The sequence below is a fragment of the Cryptomeria japonica genome, chromosome 4, assembly GCF_030272615.1.
Source record: "Cryptomeria japonica chromosome 4, Sugi_1.0, whole genome shotgun sequence".
Taxonomy (NCBI): Eukaryota; Viridiplantae; Streptophyta; class Pinopsida; order Cupressales; family Cupressaceae; genus Cryptomeria; species Cryptomeria japonica.
The window spans coordinates 417,627,462-417,652,405 of NC_081408.1; the positions used below are offsets into that span (position 1 = coordinate 417,627,462).

A 24,944-nucleotide genomic window follows, 5' to 3' on the forward strand; every position below is an offset into this window, starting at 1 on the left:
AGAGGATCTTTCCATAACAGAAAACAGAAACAAGAAACGAAACATTTTAAAATGAAACTAGACAACTAAGATGATCATTATAGAAAAATATTGCAATATTACTTTAAAACCCTACCTTAATGGTCATTCTACTAACTACCCTACAGAAGACATGACATAATCTACAGGTCATTTGCCCATAAATACATAGAAAGGGATCTGCAGGTCATTTGGCCATGAATGCTTAGAAGGCTGCCCCCTTCTCCACTGAATGCTCTACGATATGAACTTGCTTGTGAGACCCTCCCTAGTTGAATTTTTTATCAGCCAACCGCTTTCTGCAAAACTTCTTCATATGACCAAAGTTTACAGCAATCTGTTTACCTCTGAGTGCCTTCCAACATGATGTTGGGTGACAAAGCCATCCTTCTCGCTATCCACAGACACAGAAACTGAGATCAGCTTCTCAAAAAACTTCAGAGTTTTGAAAAACCAAAATGCCAAAAATCGGCAAAAGCAACAACACCGTAGTCCTAGGAACCCTAGGTGTGACCCAAAACAAACTGCAAGAAACCATGATTTTGTGGAAAAAATCATCAAACCCTTGATGCGATGCTAAAATCACACACGATTTCATATTAAATCGGCAAAAACCTTCGTCGATGCCACCACAATTTTTGGGGGAAAACATGCAAAAAAAACCCTCCATGATTTTTTTTGAAAATAAATTAGAAAACCCACCATGATTTTTAAAAAAAATCAAAAACCCACCATGAATTTTTTTTTGGAAAAAAAAATCAGAAAACCCACCATGATTTTTTTTGGGAAAAATTATAAAACACACCATGATTTTTGGGGAAAAAATCATAAAACCCATGTCGAGATGCTAAAAACTCAGTCTAGTTCGTAGCAAAAGAACAACACACAATTGCCAAGAAGAGCAATCTCGAAAAAAGAACAAGCAGTTGCATCCCAAAAATCTCATTGCCGTGAAAACCGAATTTTATTACAAAAAACTAACTTCTAGAAATTTCTAGGTAATCTAGGTAAAGACCACGAATTTTTATTAAAAAAAATTGCCAAAAAAGAACCTATGCTCTGATACCATGAAATGATAATTAATTGTTCTAATGAATAAAGGAGATGAATACTCCTTATATAGAAAATTACAAGAGGACCTTTCCATAAGAGAAAGGATTGTAAACAAATGCAAGAGGATCTTTCCATAAGAGAAACGATTGTAAACAAATGCAAGAAAGGAAACATTCTAAAAAAGAAACTACATGACTAAGATGACCATTATAGCAATATTACAATATTACTTCAATAATTCCCCCAAGCTCAAGTACTCATAATGAGGCTAATAGGTGGGGGTCGACCCCGCAGTGCAACGGTTGTTGCAACTCCATGTTAAAGATTCCCTTGTTGACAAAGATGTGGGCGGGGCAGAAGGGGTGTTAATGCTCCACCCGAAGCGGGCATAGATGTTTGTTGGCTACTACGAGGATCACAAGGGAGATAAGGAGGCGGAAGGTGATAGGAGGCGAGAGGAGTGGTGATATGGTGGAGTAGGCATACGCAAGCCCGTTGGAGCCCCGATTACGGATTAATGGGTCGGAGGCAAGGGATAGGAGGAAAGACAATGACAGAGTACAAAGAGGTAGGCAAATGGAAAGACAAAGGAGGCCAGAGATGAAGTCAAGTGGTGGCGGAGACACGTGATAGATGTTGCTGGAGAGCAGAGCAAGTCTACATTGGTGTTAATACCAACTACTGTTGTGGCAACGACAGGTCAAGTTACATCAGAGAGATAAGGTTGATCGTGTAGGAATAAGGAGGATTATATGGAGTGATAAGGTGGAAAAGAATTGGAGGAATAAGGGGACGTTGTTGGAGAGATAAGAGGACAACACAAGTATGAGGGAGAAGATGGAGAGATAAGGGGTTGCCCGTTGCAGTGGAGGGATAAGGAGATATGGAGAGATAAGGAGTGCACGAGCAGAGGAGAAGCATCAAAGAGATAAGGGTGTATGAAGTGATAAGGAAAGATAGATGGAGAAATAAGGAGAAAGTATGGAGTGACGAGGAGCAAAAAGAGACAAAAAATGGAGGTGTTATTACCTCAAAATCAAAAATATATGATGTAATCGGGGATGGGGTCCCCCTCTGTGACCTGCAAGTTCAAAGCTTCAGACAAAAGCCCGCCCTCACTGACCAAAAAAAAATAATGAGGCTAATAGGTTCTTTACTTCAAAAAAGGAAAGGAAACCAAAAAAAAAACTCTACAAATGCTTTGGGGGAAAAACAATTCAAGGAGGGGAGCTATTCTAATATTAAGAAATAATGCGTTTCCATTAGAAAATTTTAGAAGTGTTTGTTGTAGGTCCACCAAAACCAATTTTGAGGAACCCACATGTACATGTTTCCCACATGATGGTAGCAAAAGAGTTGAAGTGAGAAAATGTTAATAATAGATCCATAGGCAGTGAAGTAACCAAGTTTTGACAAAAGAATTTCATAATGGACAAGTATGAACAAAATTTTGGCCAAGGAACTGTCTATACTATGCTAGATTTGGCCCAAGCCAAATCCGTACACTCAATTGATCTAATTTTCTAGTGATAGTGAAGATCTATTCATTTTATAAATTCCCTTGCAAAAAAATTCCATGTTACCAGATACTTGGAAACCCTACCGTATCTATTTGGGTCCAATTCAGGATTGGGACAATCTAGGGTTTGCCCATGGTGAACCTTGGTACCTTGTGGGTCAACACAGCACCCAAGGTGAACCATGGGCAAAACCAAGGTAGACCCTAAGCAAACCCAAGCTGACCCTCTGGCCACCTCAAAATAAAAGGCAAAAAGAAACCTTTTTTGTACATTTTTAAAACAAAAAAGTGCCAATAGAACCTAATTTTGCCCTTTGTTCACTTCTTTTGTCTCACTTCACAAAGAGAATTGAGTAAAACAAATTTTTTTAATTATTTTATATTTTGGTTTTCAAAAATGGTTGTATTTTTCTTCGAAGATGAAGGCCACGAGAGAGAAAGACCTACACCTAAAAGAAAAAAAAGAGTTGCACAAAGAAGATTTTACCATCAAAGGTGAGTGAATCTTGTAATTTTTTCAAGATTTATCAAAAAAATTCAAGTTTATTATTTTTTTATAAAAAAGTTTTACTATTTTATAAGCCTCCTTTTTAATTAGCATGGATTAAAATTTGTAGTGTTCTTTTCTTTTTATTTGTATCCATATAGAATGGTTGGTACTTTTAATTTAGTTGGTCAACATGTCAAGAGCTTGTTTAATTTTGAGACAATATCACCTCTTCGACAACATAAAACCATAATTAAGCAACTTCTTAACAATGGGGGTTATTGTTGGTGTTGTAGCCAATATGTGAATGTCTATTAGAGCTCATATAATTGAGTGAAAGCTCACTTAGCATTATAATTGTCTTAGAAATAAGAGTTTGGCAAGAGTTTTGAGACAATATCACCTCTTCGACAACATAAAACCATAATTAAGCAACTTCTTAACAATGGGGGTTATTGTTGGTGTTGTAGCCAATATGTGAATGTCTATTAGAGCTCATATAATTGAGTGAAAGCTCACTTAGCATTATAATTGTCTTAGAAATAAGAGTTTGGCAAGAGTTGAACAAAAATGGTTGCCAAAAGAACAAATTATGTGATATATCAAAGTAGAAGAGAATTTCAACATAGTAAGTAATAGATCAAAGGAGATACTACACCCTTTTTCCAAGAGAGGATCACAAAAACCTTCTAGTGGCTTAACACAACTAGCTCACCCAAATCCTTTTAGGCCACCATCAAATTTTCAAGAAAAGAATACCTTCTTTTTTTCCTATTAAAGATGCCCTTCAGGAATGAGGCGAGAGAGGTTATGGAAAAGAGAACCCTTCAAGAATGAGGCAAGAGAGGCTGTGGAAAAGAGCATTGCTCATTGCCTTAATAGTAAGGTGCTTCCTTTTGACCTTGTTAGATCACCATATCAACAAGATATGCTTACAATAATTACTAATGCACATACTGACTACATTAGGGTTGGGTATGAAAAGGAGCCTACACCTTATCGGCCAAGGAAGAAGCTTCCATAGAAGCTAGAGGCATTTTGAGAGCAATCAAGGATATATGGCCCAAAATAAGAGTGTCCATCACTTATAATTATGATGAATAGTAGGGTTATAAAAACAAACCACTAATTAATGTCACTACAATGTCCTCTAAAGGGGCTATGTTTTTTAAGGCAATTATTTTTTAAGGCAATTGATTGTGAAGGGTAAGTAAAAGAGGAAACCTTCATTATCAATACCCTCAAACAAGCAATTTAAATATGGAACCCTAAAAAATGTTTCCAACTCATAACAAACAAGATTAACAATTGAAAGGTAGTTGGTTCAATAGTGGAGGACACATTTGAGCATATTTTATGAAAGGAAATTGAAAAAGGAAATTCAAATCTTTGTGACAGGTCATCATATCTTACAAGCCATCTTCAAGATCACCTCCAACTTTGAGTTCACCTCCAACTTTGAGTTGTTGAAAATAATATTATTTTTTAGTAAATTTTTAATCCTTTTAAGATTGATATGTTATATGCTCTTTTATTTTTTAATTCATTTTTCATATCACACGATAGTCTTGTGAAGGTTCAAGAGGCAGCACCGCAATCATCAACACTCTTCAAAGCATATGGAGGCAGTCACATTCGAAGAGACCCCAAAAAGTAAAAGCATTGATTCTCAATTATTAGTAGCGAGCTTGTGTGGAATATATTTTGAGTTTCACTAAGCCCATCATGAGTATGATTGGTTATGCTCATACAAATCAACCATGTTGGATAAAAATTATGATCGCATGGACTCCATGGTCGAAATAAGGAGCATAATAGAAGCATGTCAATGATGCACAATGGGCTCATGTGGAATTTATTTTAAGTTTCACTAAGCCCATCATGAGTATGATTAGTTATGCTCATAAAAATTGACCATGTTAGGGTGAAAATAATGATGGTGTTAGCCTTGTTTTGACACCACAAAATTTAATCATTTTGTGTCAAAACAATGAGCATTGTTGGATGTTATAACCTTTAACAAGTCAATTTTGGTTTTCAAATAATGATGCCACGTGTTATATGCTCACCAATTCCTTCATTTATCCTTCATTTATCCTGGGAGTGTCATAGGCAATTGGAACTATGTTGAAAGGCATACCCAATTGGAGAAGAGTTATCCTTTGTCTCAGTCAAGATTTTGCGAGGAACGATGATGATGCAACAAACACGAAAACAATTAAATTTGAAAATCCATGAGTGGGGCAAAATGCTTTTGTACAAGTGTTCCTGATAACATTTCGCCTAATTTGGCAAATTTTCATCTCAAGACGACCCTTGGTTTATAAAATATCAAAACTTCAATTTTCGTCAATAGATAAACGAGAACAATTTAATCCTAAGTTTCACCTGATTTGGAGGAACTCTGATTTATTAGTTTTGGTTGTAACAATATTATTCATAATGTGGAAGATTTTCATGAAGAAATATTGACCAAAGAAAAAGTTGTGCATCATTCTCTATTTGCCCAATTAGTGGATTTGTTTGGTAAAAGCTTGTGATCTCCTCTCAGGATGTTGAAAGTAATGACAACAAAGTACTTATCAATGCTTAAGTAATTCAATAGTCGTAAATGGAGAAATTATTCATCAAAAACATTGTTTATGTTGGTGGTAATGAATACAAAGACACATGTTAATGATGGGTTGTAGCAAGGCAAAATAAGTTCACGCTGGCATACTTTAGTGTGCCTTGGCTTAGAAAGCTTCTAGGATGCATCTCTGAAATTGATTTGAAAACTAAAACCGCATGCCAAGTATGGAGTTATTAATATAGCACAATTCATCAAAAACATTGTTTATGTTGGTGGTAATGAATACAAAGACACATGTTAATGATGGGTTGTAGCAAGGCAAAATAAGTTCACGCTGGCATACTTTAGTGTGCCTTGGCTTAGAAAGCTTCTAGGATGAAACTAAAACCGCATGCCAAGCATGGAGTTATTAATATAGCACACAAAGTGGTTGGCAAAATGTATATGAGAAGTGTAATAATGGATGGCAAATAATTTTGTGATATGCACAAAATGGGTATGCCACAAAGGTGTTGGAAATGTTTAATCAAATAAGACTGTATGATATGCATGGACAAAAGGAGTTAGTTACAAATTTTCTTTGTTCACTATCTCACGTAAAATAAAAACTACAATAAAGAAAATGTTACCGACAATTTATCCAGTGTCAACAACTTTCTCTCAAACCCTGTAAGGCAATGCTTTGTATTCCAAATGTCAAATCAAGCGAGCTAAGTGTTATCAACATGGTAATTAAAATTGTTGGCAAAGTGCATATATGGTTGGTGCTCTAATACTCGTTGCTTACCTTGTCATAATTGTTGAAATGGTTATACATGCCACTTCATGCGCCAATGAAAAGGATGCAAATTAATAGTTTTAAAATAGAAATGAAATCAGTTAGTGGCATTGTAGTTGATAGCCTATCAATCTATCGTTAAGTTGGATGAAGGAATAAAAAGACTGAAATCACACTGATGTGGAAGTTTATTAAATCCTTCGGCATAAGAGATGTCATCAGCAAATTAAAGCGCTCTACCAAAACACAAGTAGAGGATATAATATGCAACTTAAGATTTGATCGGCCACTTTATTAAGTTTTTAAAACAACCAATAAGAAGGAGCTTCCTCATACAATGACCATACATTGATGGTCAATTTATTAACTTCTCAAAATAATTGAAATCACCGATGTAAATAAACTAAAACAACTTGATGCATCAGCCATTTGGCTTTGTTGCTTAAGCAAATCAAGATATCGGAAGGTGCATATGAAGCTCCAACAGCCGATGGAGAAAGGAGCACCCACATTGCGAGAATATAGAGAAGATAAAGAATCAGTTATATAACTGTTTTTTCTTCTAAACCCACACAGACATACATTCAAACTTTGCAAGCACAAGCAAGGCGCATGAGCAAGTTGACAAAATGTTGTCTCATGGGATATGCACGATGACAAGACATTCACAAAATAGGTTTGTTGAAAAGGTTTTAAAAACTTCCAAGCAAAACCAATTAGTAGTTGCAAAGCGTAACATCAAACCCATTAACCTATGCTAGCTCCTATTTTCCCGTGCGAAGAATGTTTGTAACAAACTATAAATATTCATGAAAGCATAAACATACGGGGGATTTTGTCAAATATCATAGTTGTGAGTACACTAGTCCACATGCATGCAAGTTGTGGAAGCATAGCAAAGGCATGAGAACTCTTTTGCAATGTGCCTCGAAGAGATACCATCTCATGCAATGTACTTATTGAAGGATATATACAAATTCAATTTGATGAAAAGGCAACAGAAACTTTCAAGCAAATGCATATGGGGTAGGGTGAAAAACTGGATTCCACTGCTTGCCTAGCCAAAATGAAAGCTTATAAGAGCTTTGAAACGGTGCACGAACTATATGCAAAATGCTTCAAAGAATATAATCTCATGGAATAGAATAAGTGCAGGTTGCGCAGATAAAAATGTTTATTGAAAAGACTTTAGAAACTTTCAAGCAAACGCTCAACAGGTGTAAAACCATGTTTCCAAACTATTGCGAGTATCTTTCCCACCCATGTGAGGTGAAATCCTTGGAACAGGTTATAGACAATCATCAAAGGTGGAATCATTGACAATGCACCTGAATTGTTTGACAAAATGTTGTCTCATGGCATGCTATGAATTGCAAGATCTGCACAAAATGGATTTGATGACTTAGCTTTAGAAACTTTCAAGCAAATGCAATTCACTGATTTTATTATGCCATTTAGACTTGTGATGTTTGTGTGAAACTGTTTTCTTGGTACCTGTAGATCATAAGTGGCCAGGTGTGGAGACAGTTCACATCTACAAGCGGAAGAATCTATGCACAACTAGAGAAAATGGCATGACAAAATGAAGGTAGCAAGATACTATTGCAAGATGTGGAAGTATTGATGGAAGCACAAGTTAGTTGTTTGCCAGCCACATCAAAGAGATGTCATCTCATCGAACGCAATGATTGCAAGCTTTGCAGAAAACGGATTTGTTGAAAAGGCTTTGGAAAGTTTCAAGAAAATGCAGCAGCATAATTAGGCTAGAGTCGAGTCACCTCCACAAACGCGAGAGGTATGTGCAGAATGCAATAAATTAGCTTGGCAGGGCAATCAAAGGTAGCAACATTGTTGGCGATGCTAAATAAAACATTCTGAAAATTAGGCTCGCATGATAATGATATGCATTTTATTTCATTTCAGAGAAAATGTTATCAAATATAAATGTTTTGGAGGTAAAGAAGGTTCAATGAAACTTCACTTTCATCTTTTTAGTGCTATTTATTACATCTCTTATTTGCAAGAATGTAGAATATACATTTGAAGATGCATAAATTGAGATGAGCTTGCAGCTCGAGTGGGATATATACAGACTAATGGATATGTTTTGGTTCCACCGTCACTACAAGTTGACTGATGTATTCATGCAACTATTTCTATAGTACAACAGTGCAAGTACCTGCAAATGGAACCAGAGAAGTAACAAGATTTGAGTAGGAATGACTCAATTGGGTCTTAAAATCATGGCAAAGTTCATTAGTCTTTACAAAGGTCGGAAAACTATTTAACCCTTAGTCGGGCTCAAGAAACAAAAATGTCGTGAAGCAGCTTATTCAACATTATGTAGATGAAAGTATGACTTTGGAGAAGGTGAACCGCATTAACACGAAAGGAGACTTCTTTGCGAAGATCAAATTTCAATTGAATATAATTATAACAAAGACATGACACGGTTAATTACTCGACGTCATCTCATGTAATCTAATTATTGAAGTACATGTACAAAATACATTTGTTGAGAAGGCTTTAGAAACTATTGAGCAAATGCAAGCGAGCGGGTGTAAATTTTAATTCTACAACCTTTGCTAACATCCCACAGCCTGTAACAAAATGAGAGCTTTGGAATAGGGCGTAGCATTCATCAAGACCTATCGGGATATCAATTCTAGTCAATTTGATAGTAGTTCGTGACCATCAAGGGAAACACTAGTAAAATGCAAATAGAAGCAAAGAATACAATTGCATCATGTGCTTTTCAACCCAAAACATGAGGATATCAAGATGGGACAGAGTGCACTCTATCAATTTATTGCCTCTTTTAAGTTGGATCTTCCAACACATGATAGCAGAGAAATTTCTTGTTAGATAAAAAAATGTGCTTGATTCAAACGTTGGTACACTAAAATGGACTACATTTAAGCTAACCAAATACAATTGGTACAAAGATGAGTTGAAAGCTGCAACTAGTAACTTATCTTATACAAAGATCCAACACATTGAGGCAGGTATCATCTTTCATCAACTTGTGAGTTTTCCTTTTCAGAAGATAAGAGGGATAAAAAAAAAAGAAGCAAACGGTTTCAACAAGAGATTAATGTTGTAAGTATTGTTGAACTTTTCAGATCTTAGACATTATCACTCGGCATGTTTGCAGTTTCCACACCAGTTTATATTTTGGCAACCTACAGAGAAATGAACAAATAATTTTAGTGATAATATTTGGCAACTTATAATGAAATTGGTTAGTGCATACAGAAGATAGCTATGACTTGATCGGGATACATTCAATGACTTGAATAGAAGTCAAACAATTGATAGCACTTTCTCAAATGCTCATGGCATAGTTCAGTATAGTTATACAGGCAACTAAATCTGAAACACATGATTCTCGAGGTTACAATGTTTGGGATTGATAGAATTGCTGACAATAGTTGATGCCTGCTCACATGTTGATACAGAAAGCAATTTGGAAAAGTGGTCGGTCTTTTTGGTTGTCACGGAGGAGATACTTGTTGGATGTAATTGAAGTGCATGAACTTGAAGGCCAAGTTCATGGTGAATAGCTAACTTCAGTTAGATGAAGGCGCAGTACCCAGCTCAGTGAAACTAGAAGAATTAGATGAAGCTGGATGTAATTGAAGCACATGAACTTGAAGGCCAAGTTCATGGTGAATAGCTAACTTAAGGATTAGATGAAGGCGCAGTACCCATCTCAGTGAAACTAGAAACTCATTCTTCCTTTAAAGCTATAAGTTTCTACTTTCCTTTTTGTAAAAGTGACTTATGTCACTTAATGCAACTAAAGTTAGGAAAGGAACCTAATTATTGAACAAGTAAATCCTAAGCTTCAAAAAGTAATAAGGAAAAATAGTTATTTGGGAACTTAAGAAAAGTGGTTACGAAAAGTGGTTACCTAGGTAGTTATGCTAAGTAGTTACAAGGTAGTATAAGCCCTATAAATACAAGGCTCTTGCTATTATAAAGGGACGTTTGGCAGAGGAGAAACTCTAGACAAATTGATAGAGAGACTTTCTAATGACTTTTGGTTTGAAACTATTCGACAAAAAGGGTTTCTAAGATTGTATAATCTCATGAAGATAATAAAGAATGCATTTGTTTGTATGTCTTAAATGGTTTTCCCAGTTATTATTGCTAATTTCTCGTATGTCAAAGTAGTAATCCCTTTATGTAACTATGCAAACCATTGGTGATCTATGTAATTGATGTAATGAAACACGCCCATTTTCCTAGTATCTTGATTTGTATGTGCTAGTATAGCCTATCTCTTTGTATATCAAGGTTTGATGTCCATCATCATTGCATATATCTAAAACACATTTTATGATAAACGTCCCCTTTGTAATTGTTATCCATTGTGAATCTCAAATGGTATTCGTTATCCATCCTCTTTTAGTTATATGTTTTCTTCTTTAAGTACTTTCTTGTTAAAAGTACACTAAAATCATAAAAACTCCCATCATACGAGGGAGCTGCCCCTCTCAAACGCAAAGAAAAATTGTTATACCATAAAGCTCTCTCCAACTGTTGGAACAACTGTCACTGCTCTTCAGGCAAACAAAGGTCAGTTTTAGAGAAATGATCGCAGTGACAAATCTGTTTACCAACATATGGCATGGACTCCATGGTTGCAAAAATAAGGATCATAATAAAAGCCACAACTACACAAAAAGTATTTTACAAAAGAATGAAAAAAATTGTTATTGATCCTTGCAACAAAAATGACCAAGCCTGTGCACTCTAACATTTGCTTTGTCCCCATAGTATTATAACACAGAGATTCCTTCTTCGTCAAGGAGGTTGGCACCATATAGAGATGAAAAAGTTGCTACTACTAGCTACAAGATTACAAGATTATTCCTGAATGTAGATAAACACAATGTTGTCTTGATTGGGTTTGGGCACTTCATATCTTCAAAATAATCATAATATTTGTGCTCTTCAAGACAAATACAAGAAAGATAGTCATGAATGGTGGTACCTACATGTCCAAGGCTCTATCAGCTTTAACCTTTTGCAATAAAAATTCTATCTAAAGTATGCAACTTTTTATTATTTAATTTCCTCACTTTTCTATTCATACTATTTATTATAATTTATGTTTTATAATTGTAAATGTTGCATGCAAATTCAATAGGTTGTGAGTTATTTAGTTCTTCAACTGAATAGAATTGGAATACATACTTCTTTATCCACTCGAATTAAGCACAACTTATTGATAGCGACAAAACTAAGGATTTGGTTTTTATGCACTCCACTTTCTGTCTTTTGTCACATAAGAAAACTTATCATAGTGAGGAGGTGACAAGGAACTGAACTCTAACTGCAAAACTTGCCAAGGTCTATACATGAAGAGCTTCTATAAATGAAAAGGTTACTAGGAGTGGCATTATAATTGATTCTGGTTCAAATGAAACTGAACCAAATGTTGACTTTGATGCTCTCAATAAAGAGCATTATGAAGATAATTGAATATTGATTGTAACTTTCATTTTGTATTAATATTTGGCAAATCACTAAAACATGCATTTATGAGCATTTTCTTTATTGCAATATGATGTATTTAAATATTTTTTTTATTAGCAATTATAAGTATAAATATTCACCCATTAATGGGCAATCATGGGTTCATCCATCTGGTGAGAAGGATGTAAAAACAGAATTGACTAAGGATGTAAAAACAGAATGGATTAGACCGAGAGAAGGGTGGGTAAAAGTCAATTTCAATGGAGCCTCAAAAGGAAATCCAGGCCCATCAGGGGCAGGGGCAGTGGCTCAGGATTAGAAGGGGAATATTGTGGCATTAGGTGCTCAGAGATTAAAAGATGGGACCAACAACGAGGCAAAGGCCCAAGCGGCGTATCTAGCAGTAAACTTAGCCAGCAAGTCCGCCAGAAGGGAGAGTCACAAATCATCGTAAATGCAATCATGAATGGGCAATTTCAAATGTGAAGGCTAAATAAATGGATCAAATTAATTAAATCTAAATTAGAAAATTTCATTTTTTTTAAAATAACCCACACACTGCAAGGTGGCAATGAGGTAGCAGATGCTATTTCAAATTGGGCGGTGACATTAAAGGATGGCAATCATGACATTATGTAGGAAGATTTTCAGAAGGTGATGATGGCGAAGTAATTAGTACGACCAACATCTGCCAGAAAAATTCCGTTTGGGCCATCAATGTGAGGGAATTTTAAATGAAATGAAGCGTGAAGGAAGTATTTCATAGCGACGATAGATAGATTGTCACCGCCATTCCATATTTCACCGAGTGCAGTTTGTGAGGTGATAACAGGAGGCAAAATGGAGGCAAATTTTAGCCTCAGATCGAGGAAGCGACAGATATGCTTTAGGGTGAAATTTCTGAGAGCCGCATGAAGAATGTGTTTAAGTATGACAACCCCATGTTTTATCAGGTGGTGAGGATATTATTGGGGGAAGAATTCATGTTAACAAAGTATAAATATCACTCCAATGTGGATATTGCGCAAATGGAGTTAGCATGGTGCTTGCGCCAATGGTGTTTGGGGCTCGTTGCATTCATAGCATGGCAAAGCTAGGTGAGGTATTCATTGCAAGGGGAGGGAAATAGGTCCATGTGGCCGAGTTCTCCTCGGCTGAGACTATTCTTGTTGTGGAATGCAAAACCAAACAAGAAAGATCAAAAACCGGAGGCCCAAATCGGTTTTTGATTCCTAAAAGAATATATACAAGGCAAGGAGACGAAGAAACAAGTGGAGGAAGGAGGACTTTAGCCAAAGAGCAAGCATCTGAAATTCTTCAAGGATGATTTCTGGGTCTCGAACACAAATAAGGAAATTAGTGATTAAATGTTAAATCTGAAAAGCTATGTATATTTTTGTTCAACAACTCAAATTCTGATATGTGGATTGTTGCTGCTAGTATACAGGCATACTGGTAGGTGTTTTGTGGGGAGTTGATAGTTTTTTTATCGTTATTATGATAGATGCAAGGGTAGATAACAAGTCTGAAACGAACTAGGGATATGATTATTACTAATATCTGTTAAAAAAATTGAATATAAATATAATACAAACAAACTTAACTGATGAAAAAAAAATTATGAGCATAAATATTTTTAATATGTTTGAATATAAGAAATTATATACATACGAACAAATATTGTACCTAGCGTAAAAAGGTTAACTAGCATACCCAAGCGTGTACCCATCCTCATGCAAGACCGATAGCTTAGACAAGAATCATAAAATGTGAACCTATACCATACCTAGACCTAGGATTCAAAAGATCATACTAATCTACCCAAGCCCGTACCCATCCTCATACAAAGTCAAATAGCTTAGAAAAAATTCATAATATAATTGTTTAGTTTCAAATTTCTTCCAATATTTTAGATTTTCTATTTTATATTCTTCATTTTGCAACAATTATGGTTTCCACCCATTTACAACAAGAAAAAAATCTTAGTGGGGATTTGAGTTTGACTATTATTTTAATAGAAGAGTTTCAAAAATTTTGGAGCTTATATCTCTTCTATTATTGGATGAATCGGATCTCCTTTTGCTTCCAAACCTAGCATTTCTGCCTAGATTTCATAATGGTTGCACCAGCTATGAATGAGTTATCATGTAGCATAAATCAACCCCCTCGTTTACAATCTAATTGGAAAAACAATGATGTGTTTTTAGATTGGCAAAAAAGTGGGCAACCAGACTATCTTTATCTTAAAGAAAAGATAAGTATCATTGTGCACAGGGGATTCGTGTAGTAGTAATTTCTAGGACTCAAGTTACAATCAAATCCTTAACTGTATAGAAGTCCATACAAATGCCTATTTGCATAATAATCCTACTTGGAATTGATTACCCTGGAGCCTTGAATAGGGACATGTTTTGCAATCAAAAAATAAATGCTTTCCTGGTTTAGCCAAATCAAATGTTCTCATAGAGAGAATCATATCTTACAAGGTATAGAGGTTCAAAAGCTTCCCAAAGATGTCTGAGACTTGACCTGAGAGAGAATTGTGACTCACATTCCTGCAGACAATGCAATCCATTTCAATGAGAATAGTCTTCATATATGTACGGCAAAAGTTTACCCAGTTAAAAAACTTACAAATAGTTGAGTGAAGTCAACTCCGAAATTGAATAAGGAAGCACATCACTAAAGCTATTGCCGGCAAGATTGCTACACACAGAAAACAGCAGAAATGCACAGTGTATCAGTATCGCATTCACATGAATTAAGAACTTATAATGTAGATATTAAATCTACTCGTCTTCTAACTCACAGATGTGTAACATTGGGGGGAAGCTGGTATGGGATGGTACTTTGAATGTTGTTGTTGCTCATATCTCTGTGTCACAAAACAAAGTTCAAAGCAACATAATAATTATATACCTTTAGTCACAAACATTTCCAACTTTATTAAAAAAAAAGAGAGAATTTTGAAATCAAAAGAGATTTCTTACAAAAATGTCAGGGAGGAAAGACTTGAAAGCTGGTAACCCAATGATCCTGTCAGCCCTAGACCAGGTAATTTTCTGTTCAATTCAATCACCACACTTATATCTTCTTCTTTTCTTGTGTACAAGTCTTTTAAGATTAAAAAAAAAATGGGCAATACGTATCATCTTTTCTAAGCTATTCAAGTAATCCTTCAACAATTTTATTAAAAAGGGTTAGATTTCTCAGGAAGCACGGTTAACTACATTGTCGTAACAGCGGATCCAGAACAAGACACTCCTTTCCATGACTGGCCACATGGATCTCCTCCACTTGCATTCCATCCAGTAAGTTGAGACGGAGAATTTAGGCTGGTATAGAGGTTTGTCAAAGCGGAAACTGAAAATCCATCCAAAGCATAGTGTAAATCAGAACACTACAAATCTGACACATTGGATAAACAAAAGCATCATTGATGTAATCTTTTATGTTAGAACATTGTTTCAAGGACAACACATTCATAAAGCCAATTTACATGGTTATATAAAGGGCGCCATTTATGAATAACTGTCAATATATCTCATTTTACATGGCCCCCGTCATTTATAACTTTCTAGTGACAATGCAATAAAGTGATGCGAAAAATTACATGGAAGTGCAAGAAGAAAAATACTCGAAATATGCCATCATCGCGGATTTCCGCGGAGAGTAATCCTAAACATTGAATTGTAAATCAAATGTACATATTTTTCACCAGAAGCTCTTTACCATATCCGAAAAGCTCATGTTCAATAATCATAAACTACTTATCGATCTGGATTAATCTACACTTTCACGAGTTTGATTATCATAGTCATGGATCAGGCAGTTTGTCGAGACTAACATGTTTTTAGCAACAAATATGTATGCCTTCGATATGGTCATGGAATGAACACAAAGCTAAACACGGGGCAGCCCAACCAATTGCCTCTAAAATGTTAATATCTTTTTCTCCCATCCAGGTTCTGTTCTTCTCAAACCATACGCAGTATAACATCCAGTTCTCGACTGTTCATATTTAAAAGGTCTAAAAAGAAATTTCAGACTAAAAACCCACCTACAATATTTATTGACGAGCTCTCCAACAGGAATTGCCGAGGGACTAAACTCGTAATAATGTCACAGTCAAAAATTTCAAGAGCATTTGCCTAATATTAATCTAAGGGAAAAAGAAGTCTACCTATCAGGTTTAAAGAAACTAAAATCGTTGCATTTGGCAAAGAGATTGTACAGCTTCTATGTTTGTCTACTGTTTCCCGCGAATATAGACCATATCACTCTGTGCTTCATTGGGGTAAATATTAAATAGTATGAAAAAATGGGAATCTTCAAGTGATTCGACTAACACCCAGCAAAAATAACGACCTAACATGGCAAGTAATTCTGTTTTTCTAGATTATTAAGTGGTAAGAGTTGAATGCATTCTACCGTCTGGTGCATTGGTGACTCCACCAACTGGCAGGGGCGCCACAATCAGCGCTAAAATGGAGGCGATAAAGAGCCACACAGTCGATTTCCGTCCCCCCATCTTCTTCCAACTTCACCCCTTGCCTACAGCTAAAGGTGTTAAAAGGAACCTTGCATTTTGGTTTCGTCTCAGGAGCTTAACCCATTTACCAGAACGCCCATGAAACGTCCCCAAGCAACGTAAAATACCCCTTTTGAACTTATGGGCATTCTTCCTTTTTCTCTTGCTTCTGAAACCTGGCAGCTCAAGCGAAGCAACAAAGATTATATCACCAAATCGACCAACTCCATGGTAATCGTGCAAAAGAACTGTGCCGGCAATTTTACATGGCGTGGCATTTGCAAAAGATTGACCAAAAGATCGCAGATACAATGATAGCGATAATGTGAGAGTGGGACATCTTTGCGCCAACAAATTCTGCTTAATACACTGTAGGTACCGAAGATGTCAACAGTTGAAGCCCAAACCGTGTCAGGCCCACCAAACTACTGCATACAGAGACCACATTTAATTTAACAGATGACGCTATATAAAATATTGTCCATTCATAGAAACCATAGGTAGAATTCTCTCTCCGTTCCGTGCAAACAGCGTTGGTGCTTAATTTAATCTACTGGACGGTTAAACATGCAGAGAAGTGTGAATTGTTTATAGTTTTCAAGGTTACATAAACGTTGGAATCGCGCAACAGCACATAGAAAATCGAGATGAAAGCACCTGACACATGGCACATAGCTGTACCACATCGCTGCAAGTGTTGTACTTGTGAATCTCCACCGTCGATGCAGTGCAGTTTTGCATGCCCTTTTAGAGTTTTGGGGCAGGTGGGACTTGGAGTTTTACAGAGGGAATTCTTGAATTGCGGTGAACGTTTTATTGTTTTATCAGGGCAGGTAAAAGAGGCATAAAGTGGAGTGGCGTGTGTATGTGATAGGCGTGTAAAGGGAGTGTCGGTGGCAGCCAGGCTTAGACATTGACATTGACAATTGACAATTGACAGCGACAGTGAAGATGGGCATGTCCAGGACTTGCTCTCTTGTCTTTTCTTTCATGAAACAACAGGAATTAATGAAGGAATTAATGATTTTAATGATTTTTAACGCTCACCAGCTTAAAAATAGTCTCTGGCACAGTCATTTAGACTTTTCTGTCGTGAAAGAACGAGAATAATTTATAAAATTGAAGAGGTTAAAAAAGTGCGGTGGGACAGTCTATCTCGTCATTTTAATATTTTACAATTTGCATATTTCTTATGATTTCAATTTGTTCTGAAAAGTTTTTAAGTTTTTTTGTTTTTTTATAGTGTTTGGTGAAATGAATGGTCAAGGTTTTATTAACATTAAGGGACCAAAGTTTTACTAACACTAGGGGACCACCACTAGGATAATGTAATTCATTTCTTAAAATTTGAAAAGGTTAAAAAAGTTGGGTGGGACAGCTAGTCATTTTAATATTCTACAATTTGCATATAAGTTTTTAAGTGAATGATCAAGGTTTTACTAACATTAAGGGACTAAGGTTTTACTAACACTAGGGGACCACCAGTGGATAAATGTAATTTTTTGCAATTATTGAAGAGGTTAAAAAAGTTATGTGGGACAGCTAGTCATTTTAATATTCTACAATTAGCATATTTCTTATGATTTCAATTTGTTTTGAAAAGTTTTTAAGTTTTTTTTTTTTTTTTTATAGTCTTTAGTGAAGTGAATGACCAAGGTTTTTACTAACACTAAGGGACCACCATCATATAATGTAGTTCTTTTGTTAAAAAATTATAGGAATTTTTTTTAATTATTTTGTATTTATTTTTGGGATTAGATTTGTATTTACTAGCACTTGCACCAAAAAGGTGCAAGGATTACATCAATAGAAAAATATTTTGAAGTCATATTACTTATTTCTTGTAAGGACATTAATTTCTCTTGTATTCATTCATGTGACATGGAATTTAAGTCATTTTGAGGGAATCAATTAAGTGATATAAGTTGTTGGAAGCAGCTCAGTTAGAAGATGAAATCAGTGGTTGCTCCATTGGATATGACGAATAGTATGTGTATTCCTGTTGAAACATAATCTAGAACAATCAAATTAAAAAATTTATGGCTACTAATTGAAAACATGTTTTATGTCTTTGTTGCATTGCTCCCACAAAATATGCTTCGATCATAACAACGTCGATCATAATAGTTTCTCATTGTGTAAGGCTATAGAAGATACATTATTATTAATTTCTATACATCTCAAATAAAATATAAAATTCAAGCTTCATGTAAATCTTGTTCTGATTAATAAGAAAAACAGGTTTTCAGGACCCGCAATAAAGCCAGTAAACAGAAAGGACAGCAAAAGATAGAAACGGCAATAAAGCCAGTAAATCTTGTTTATTTAAGGATGATGTCTTCATTATTTTTTGATATCTCTATTGCATGGGATTTTATCATGTGGTTTCATTATTATTATTGTATGTACTTTCGACTTTCTATTTGGTGTAGTAATACTAATCCCAAATAAAAAATGTGAGAAATTATATATCTTAATTTCATTCAACTATATTTGATGCATAGCTAATCTTTGCATGTGGCCTTAGATTAATGTTGTAAGATGCTTATTTTATATAGCTTAGATTAATTTATTAACAAAGAACCTTATAGTATAAGTTGATTTTAGCAATTAAAATACACAACTTTTACTAAACCTTGAATATAATTACTCAACTAAAGTCTTGCTAATATGTCAAGTTTAAACTAAATCGCATTCACCAAACAATATTTGGTAGTTATTCACGAACAATGCTTTGCCAAGTATTTATATAAATGAATTTTAAATTGCTTCGTAAAATTGCATGGACCAGTCTTGAATCGATTGATTAAAAAAGGTCTTTTAAAGGTTTACCATTAAAGTTCCTCTATGCGTCTTACCTTATGTATTACACTTTACTCTTTTAGGCAATGAGTGTACCAATGCATGCTTTTCCAACATTAACTACCATGACCAACCAACTTCAATACATTTAAGCCTCAACCATTGTGTTGAAAAAAAATTTAGACATTTAGGAAGGTTTGGGTATCACGAGTACTGAATTCTACTAATATGTAGTCAAAAACAATGTTAATACCTAACCAATATTGCAAGTAAGAGAATAGCCATTCTTACCCCATGATTGTGTTGGTGGAAAAAATAAATCCAGAGAAATTCAAAACAAAGCACAACTATACCTACCCATTTTCTTCGTCAACAAACAAACAAATGAATGCCCATTTCATATGCCTCTAGAAGGATTTGAAACAGAGTAATTCAAAATCTTCTAATTATATGACATAAGATTTGTATGGTACATTAAGGCGTACCTTAGATATATCATCCACATTGAACAAGTGATGGAATGACATGAAATTAGATGCAAGGCAGAAACATAGGTATTGTCCCATATGGAAACTAAGTTGGTTCTTTTAAACTAGAGGTTCAAATGGTGATTTGAAACCAAGATTTGGAAGATAGAAAAAGGTTCATATTTCAAATATTGTGCAGTGTGGTAAAAGAGAGGCCATTACTCATGTCTTTTCAAGACATAATGCTTTGAGGATACTCTAGAGTTGTCTATGTGTTGATTTTGATATTCTTTTTATTTTGTTGCTATCTTGGTCTAGTCCTCTTCAAATTGACTTTTGAATTTTCTAGTAAAGTTGTAAAATTATATGGCATACAATTTGGTGATGTCATCTATTAGATGTCCATGGATAAAAAGGTGTAAGGAAAGTTTATGGGAGAATAGTTATATTAGCATAGATTAATGAAACTAATTATGCATACTATGGTTATGCAAGTTAAAGCTTAAGGATAAATGGATGCAAAAGTATAAGAAGTCATTGCAAATACATGTGGTGGATGTTTTTGCCACATCAAACATCTTTTGACAAGAATCAGTGAATGATTTGAAGAATCAATATAATTGTGATGGTGACTAGATTAGTTGATATGGTTTCATCCCTTACTACTTACAAGAGAAACACATGGCCAAGTTGTTAATACCATGGAGGGGCATGCTTTTAAACAAATTACATAAAGTTACTTTATTGTAATTTTAAACATAAAATGAACCTATGGGAATCACAACATTTTCTTCCATGAAATAGCACAAAGTTGAATGTGCATCCTAACTCTAGGTATAATAAGATTGGCTTTAAAACCTGTGTTGTTAGCACATGATAGTCCATGCAACGACCTTAAAGAGGATAATGTGATTTTAAAAAAATAAAATAAAATTCAAACAGTTGTCAAGAAGTGTAGTAATAATTAAAATTTGAATATTGTGTACACTTTGACTATATTCTTATATGTTTGTGTTGAAAGGTAGGAAGCTTTTGATAAAACCTTATTTTGTGCATTGTTGACAATAGAGCACAATTTGTGCAAAATCTTTGGGTAAGTCACTTGCCATTGGTATTTACTAAGTTTTATTTCATTGCAAAATAATAATGTTGTTATCCAATTCTGTGTATTCTTCTTGGTTGTTTGCAACAATAAGATCACGTCAAATTTATTTGTTGAGTAGTCTATGTTTCAATTAGTTTATTATATGCAATAACCTAAAATAAAAAGACCATCCACAAGCATGAGCAATTAGACATGTGGGCTGTACAAGTTTTAGGTCAACAATTTCACATTTTTAAATTAAAATTGCCTCTCTCAAGTTTCAATCTCATTCAATACACTAAGACTTGTGAATTACTAGGCATGTGCTTTAAGTAAACCTGAATCTAAAGATGAGCAATCTTGTTGAAGTGCATGAAAATGAAATGAGGATAGACTTTGAAATTGGATGTAAATGCAGGACAACAATTTACATCGAGAGTCTGATGCACACAATGCCTATTGCATTCAAGGTGCAAACTTCTTCTCAAAATAAAGTTTGGTGACGCCTCCAAATTAGTTAATACCTTCCCAAGGAGACTTTTACTTTGAGACAATACTAAATCCAAGAAGTAATCTCCCTATTGAATACCCCAATTCTACAAACAAATTTGTCATTACAATTGTCTTAACCCTTGATTGCAAAAAGGATGGAAATAGCTTACCAAATAAGGTTCCCACCGACTAATTTTCATTTCAAGAGAAACTGATCTCTATAGATAGAAATTTGAAGGTTGCTTACATAGGAGGTCACCTACTTTGTCATCTTGCTACAAAAAGATATATAGATTTGATTAAATAATTTCTTAAGAGGTAGAATTGTTGTAACCACGTTGACAAGTAGGGTAAAACTGCTTTGCAAATAGCTTCGGCTAGTGGGAATGTAGATAAGTGAAAAAATGGTTGGATGTAGGGTCATAGTGGATTTAGTTAATAAGACATGACAAACTCATCTACTAGAAGTTGTTTACATGGGGCATCTAGAAATTGTCAAGGAATTACTCAAGTGACAAAGGAGTAGATATAGAAGTAAGCAACCCAAAGTTTGGACCACAATTCATCTCATTGCATTTTGGAATAAGCATAAAATTCTATCACTTTTGATTGAAAGAGAGGAAATCTAAAAAATCCAAACACAAAAAAGGGAGAACTGCATTGCATTGTGTTGCCACAAAGGGTTATTAGACCATGTCAAACTTCTCTTAGAAGTTGATGCAGATAAGGATGCTACAATCAACGATGGAAGGACTACTCATTTTAGAGCAACTGCAAATGGGTACCCAGAGCTTGCAAATTTTGGTTGTGGGTGTAGACAATCGAATTAGAGTAATTTATAATGCAACCTTGTAGAGAGGCTATGTAAGTCTCCAATGCACAATTTTATTTCCTCTTATTTAAATATTTGAGCTTTTTTTTAGGTACACCCAAAATGACCTATTTTTTTTATGTGTGAATGTGAAAACCATGCTCTCTTTTCCTTGACATTTCAAACTATTTCTTAAGAATACATATTTCCTTGAGGAGACACTACTTCATCTAGAGACTCAAAATCCACATTGCGGGATGTTCTAAATTATGACCCATCTTTACAATTCTTTAAAACAAAGTCTAAGCTAATGGTGACTGTAGAAACCCAACAAAAAAATCAATAGCAAATAACCCAAACAAAATGTAAATGAGGAAGAATATATCAAGTTGTTTCTACATATAAATTTACCATGAAACCTAAAATTACAAGCAAATAAAAATATTTTTAACTTAATTTTGAAAGCTAGTGAAAGATACGTTGAGCAAAGCATCTGAGTTTCAAAGAAATTTTAAAATTTGATTTGTTATGTATGATGCTCAAAAAATCAAATAAAGGTTTTATGTACTTCAAAGCTCTAGATATGGAAATACGTGGCTCTTAAAGAACACAAAGTGCTTCCCTTTATTCAATTTCATAGGTGGTTGATCCTTCTCAACATGTAGAACAAGAGATCAATGGATTAAAAAAGTGGGTGATAAATAATATTTTGTTGGTGTCTCCTCCAAATCCCTACTTAGCTACCATGAAATACAAAATCAAAGGCACCAACAACATAATTGTTTCAAAATAAAATAAAACACCACAGAAAACAAAAAAGATTCAAGTGTATAAAGATTATCCCCTCTCCCACCCCCCCTTACCAAAAAAAAAAAAAGAAAGTAATTTGAACTAAGGCAAAGGACTTGCCACGAGATTATGCTTTCGATGATGATGATGATGAGAAAAAAATGGGCAGTGTTTGCAAGAAAAATATTACAAAACCCTACCAAAGCAAATCTATGTTTTAATGATAGAGTTTATGAGTATAGGTGCTTTAATACATTTTAGCTAGAATTTAGAGGGACTCGTATTTCAATTGTGTTGACAATAAATATGCACAACTTTATCTTTTTCCTCTAGTTTAAACTCTGTGAACAATTAGTGATATTTCTCACTACGAAAGTGTGTGTGAGCCATCCAAAATCCATACTGGCATCTTCTTTGATTTGCACAAAAAATAAGATTAAAAACAATAGTTTAAATGAGAAAAAATAGACAGAGTTTGCATGAAAAAAATTACAAAACCCTATGAAAGCATAATTTTATTTAAAATGAGAGGAACCAATATCAATTTCCCTACAACTATTGTTGTAACAAGTGAAAAGTATGTTGCTACATTCGAGAGCTAGAGACAAGATTTTTGAGCCTTCTAAACAAAAATGTTGGTTGCTAGTTGAAATTTGATTTGCTCACCAACTAGAAATTTGATTTGCTCACCAACTTTTCAATTTGATTTGGAGATGATATCATCCGATTTGATCTCCCCTGAAAGTTGTTTGTCGGAAGTTTTTGTTGGATTTTTGAACCCTAAAATTGGTTTACCAGTGTGAGACATGTTTTAGGTAAATATTATATACACTAAAAACTGAATGAAATAGTAAATGACTTAACAAGCAACCACAAACTCAAATCAATCACTAAATTCTCAACTATAATCAATTTAAGGCATGCATGAAAAATTAACAAGCGAATAACATAAATCAAAGCAAACCAATTGTCAAATTCATCCATATATCCTCCATTTCTCTTCTCCTTTTCTGTTGTATGGGATGACTCTCAGAATTGTAGCACTTTCCCTACAACGTGATAGCACAAAAAAATGAATACTTGTGACTATTAGTGAATGATAATTAGGGTAGTATTTATAAAATTTCTTATATCAATTGACTATTTAGATTAAGAGGTCAACAAAAAGATCAGTGGTTGAGATTTGTTAAGACAACTTCATGAGGAGTTAATTGACTTCATAAATGATGTCAATTGATTAGTTAACTCAATTAATTACTTTATTAAGAGAGTTGAAGAGTTCATTAGAAAAGTTGATTAAGAGTTGAAGTGGAAGTGAGTGGTAGTTAAGAGATGGAGTTAATTCATATTTAAATAGTTAAAATTATTTAAACATGTGCATGAGATAACTTGAATAAATTAAATAAAAAAATTACTCATTTTAGAAGAATGTAGAATTAAATAAATCAAAGAATTTATTTAGTTGTGTGTGAAAGAGAGAAATAAATAAAGATTTTATTTAATTTTAGGAGACATATGTTTATAAAATGAATAATTAAATAAATTAAAGATTTAATTTAATTATAGAAGAATTAGTTGGCTAATTGAATAATTAAAAGGTTTTTTTTTTTGGTCGGTAATACAAGTTGATTTTTATTGCTTGTAAAAGAAAAAGAGATACATCATAAAAGTTTGTAAAACTATCGAACCGGCCATCAAACCACCCAAACTTCAAAAACTAGCCATTCACTTCTTGTACCACCCATGCAAAAAATCCCCCCAAAAAACCGCTTAACCCATCAGCTTGAGCTCAAAAATACATAATTAACAGAGTATTCTTAACAAAAGTCCTATAGTCCTACCCTGAATTGAACCAGTTGAAACCTAAACATTTACAAGGCTAAGACCCACTGAGAACTACTACAAAATATATTTTGCGTCAAAAAAAATTTAAACAAAAATAACTACTTGAGGCCAAACTCAAGCTTGCAAATCCGCTACCTTCCTCTTTCTTAGCCGAGAAGCTTTGCATTCCACGAGTCTTACCTCCAACCTTGTCTGGTTCTACTTAGCCTCCG

General features: G+C 34.5%; 1 protein-coding gene across 2 annotated transcripts in view; it reads right to left on the bottom strand.

Annotated features, from left to right (window-relative positions):
* LOC131030828 (protein STRUBBELIG-RECEPTOR FAMILY 8) overlaps nucleotides 1-17,146 on the bottom strand; it is a 40,055-nt gene extending 22,909 nt beyond the window's left edge. Inside the window, exons 1-6 of one of the 2 annotated variants that reach the window (XM_057961757.2) lie at nucleotides 16,343-17,146; nucleotides 15,142-15,274; nucleotides 14,902-14,973; nucleotides 14,721-14,786; nucleotides 14,546-14,617; nucleotides 14,395-14,466 (exon numbers count right to left, since the gene is read on the bottom strand). In XM_057961757.2, the coding sequence (XP_057817740.1) occupies nucleotides 14,395-14,466; nucleotides 14,546-14,617; nucleotides 14,721-14,786; nucleotides 14,902-14,973; nucleotides 15,142-15,274; nucleotides 16,343-16,442 (515 nt within the window). In that variant the 5' untranslated portion in view covers nucleotides 16,443-17,146. The remainder of the gene's footprint in view (nucleotides 1-14,394; nucleotides 14,467-14,545; nucleotides 14,618-14,720; nucleotides 14,787-14,901; nucleotides 14,974-15,141; nucleotides 15,275-16,342) is intronic. The other variant, XM_057961749.2, reaches the window with a different exon arrangement.
* Between the last annotated feature and the right edge of the window lie 7,798 nt (nucleotides 17,147-24,944).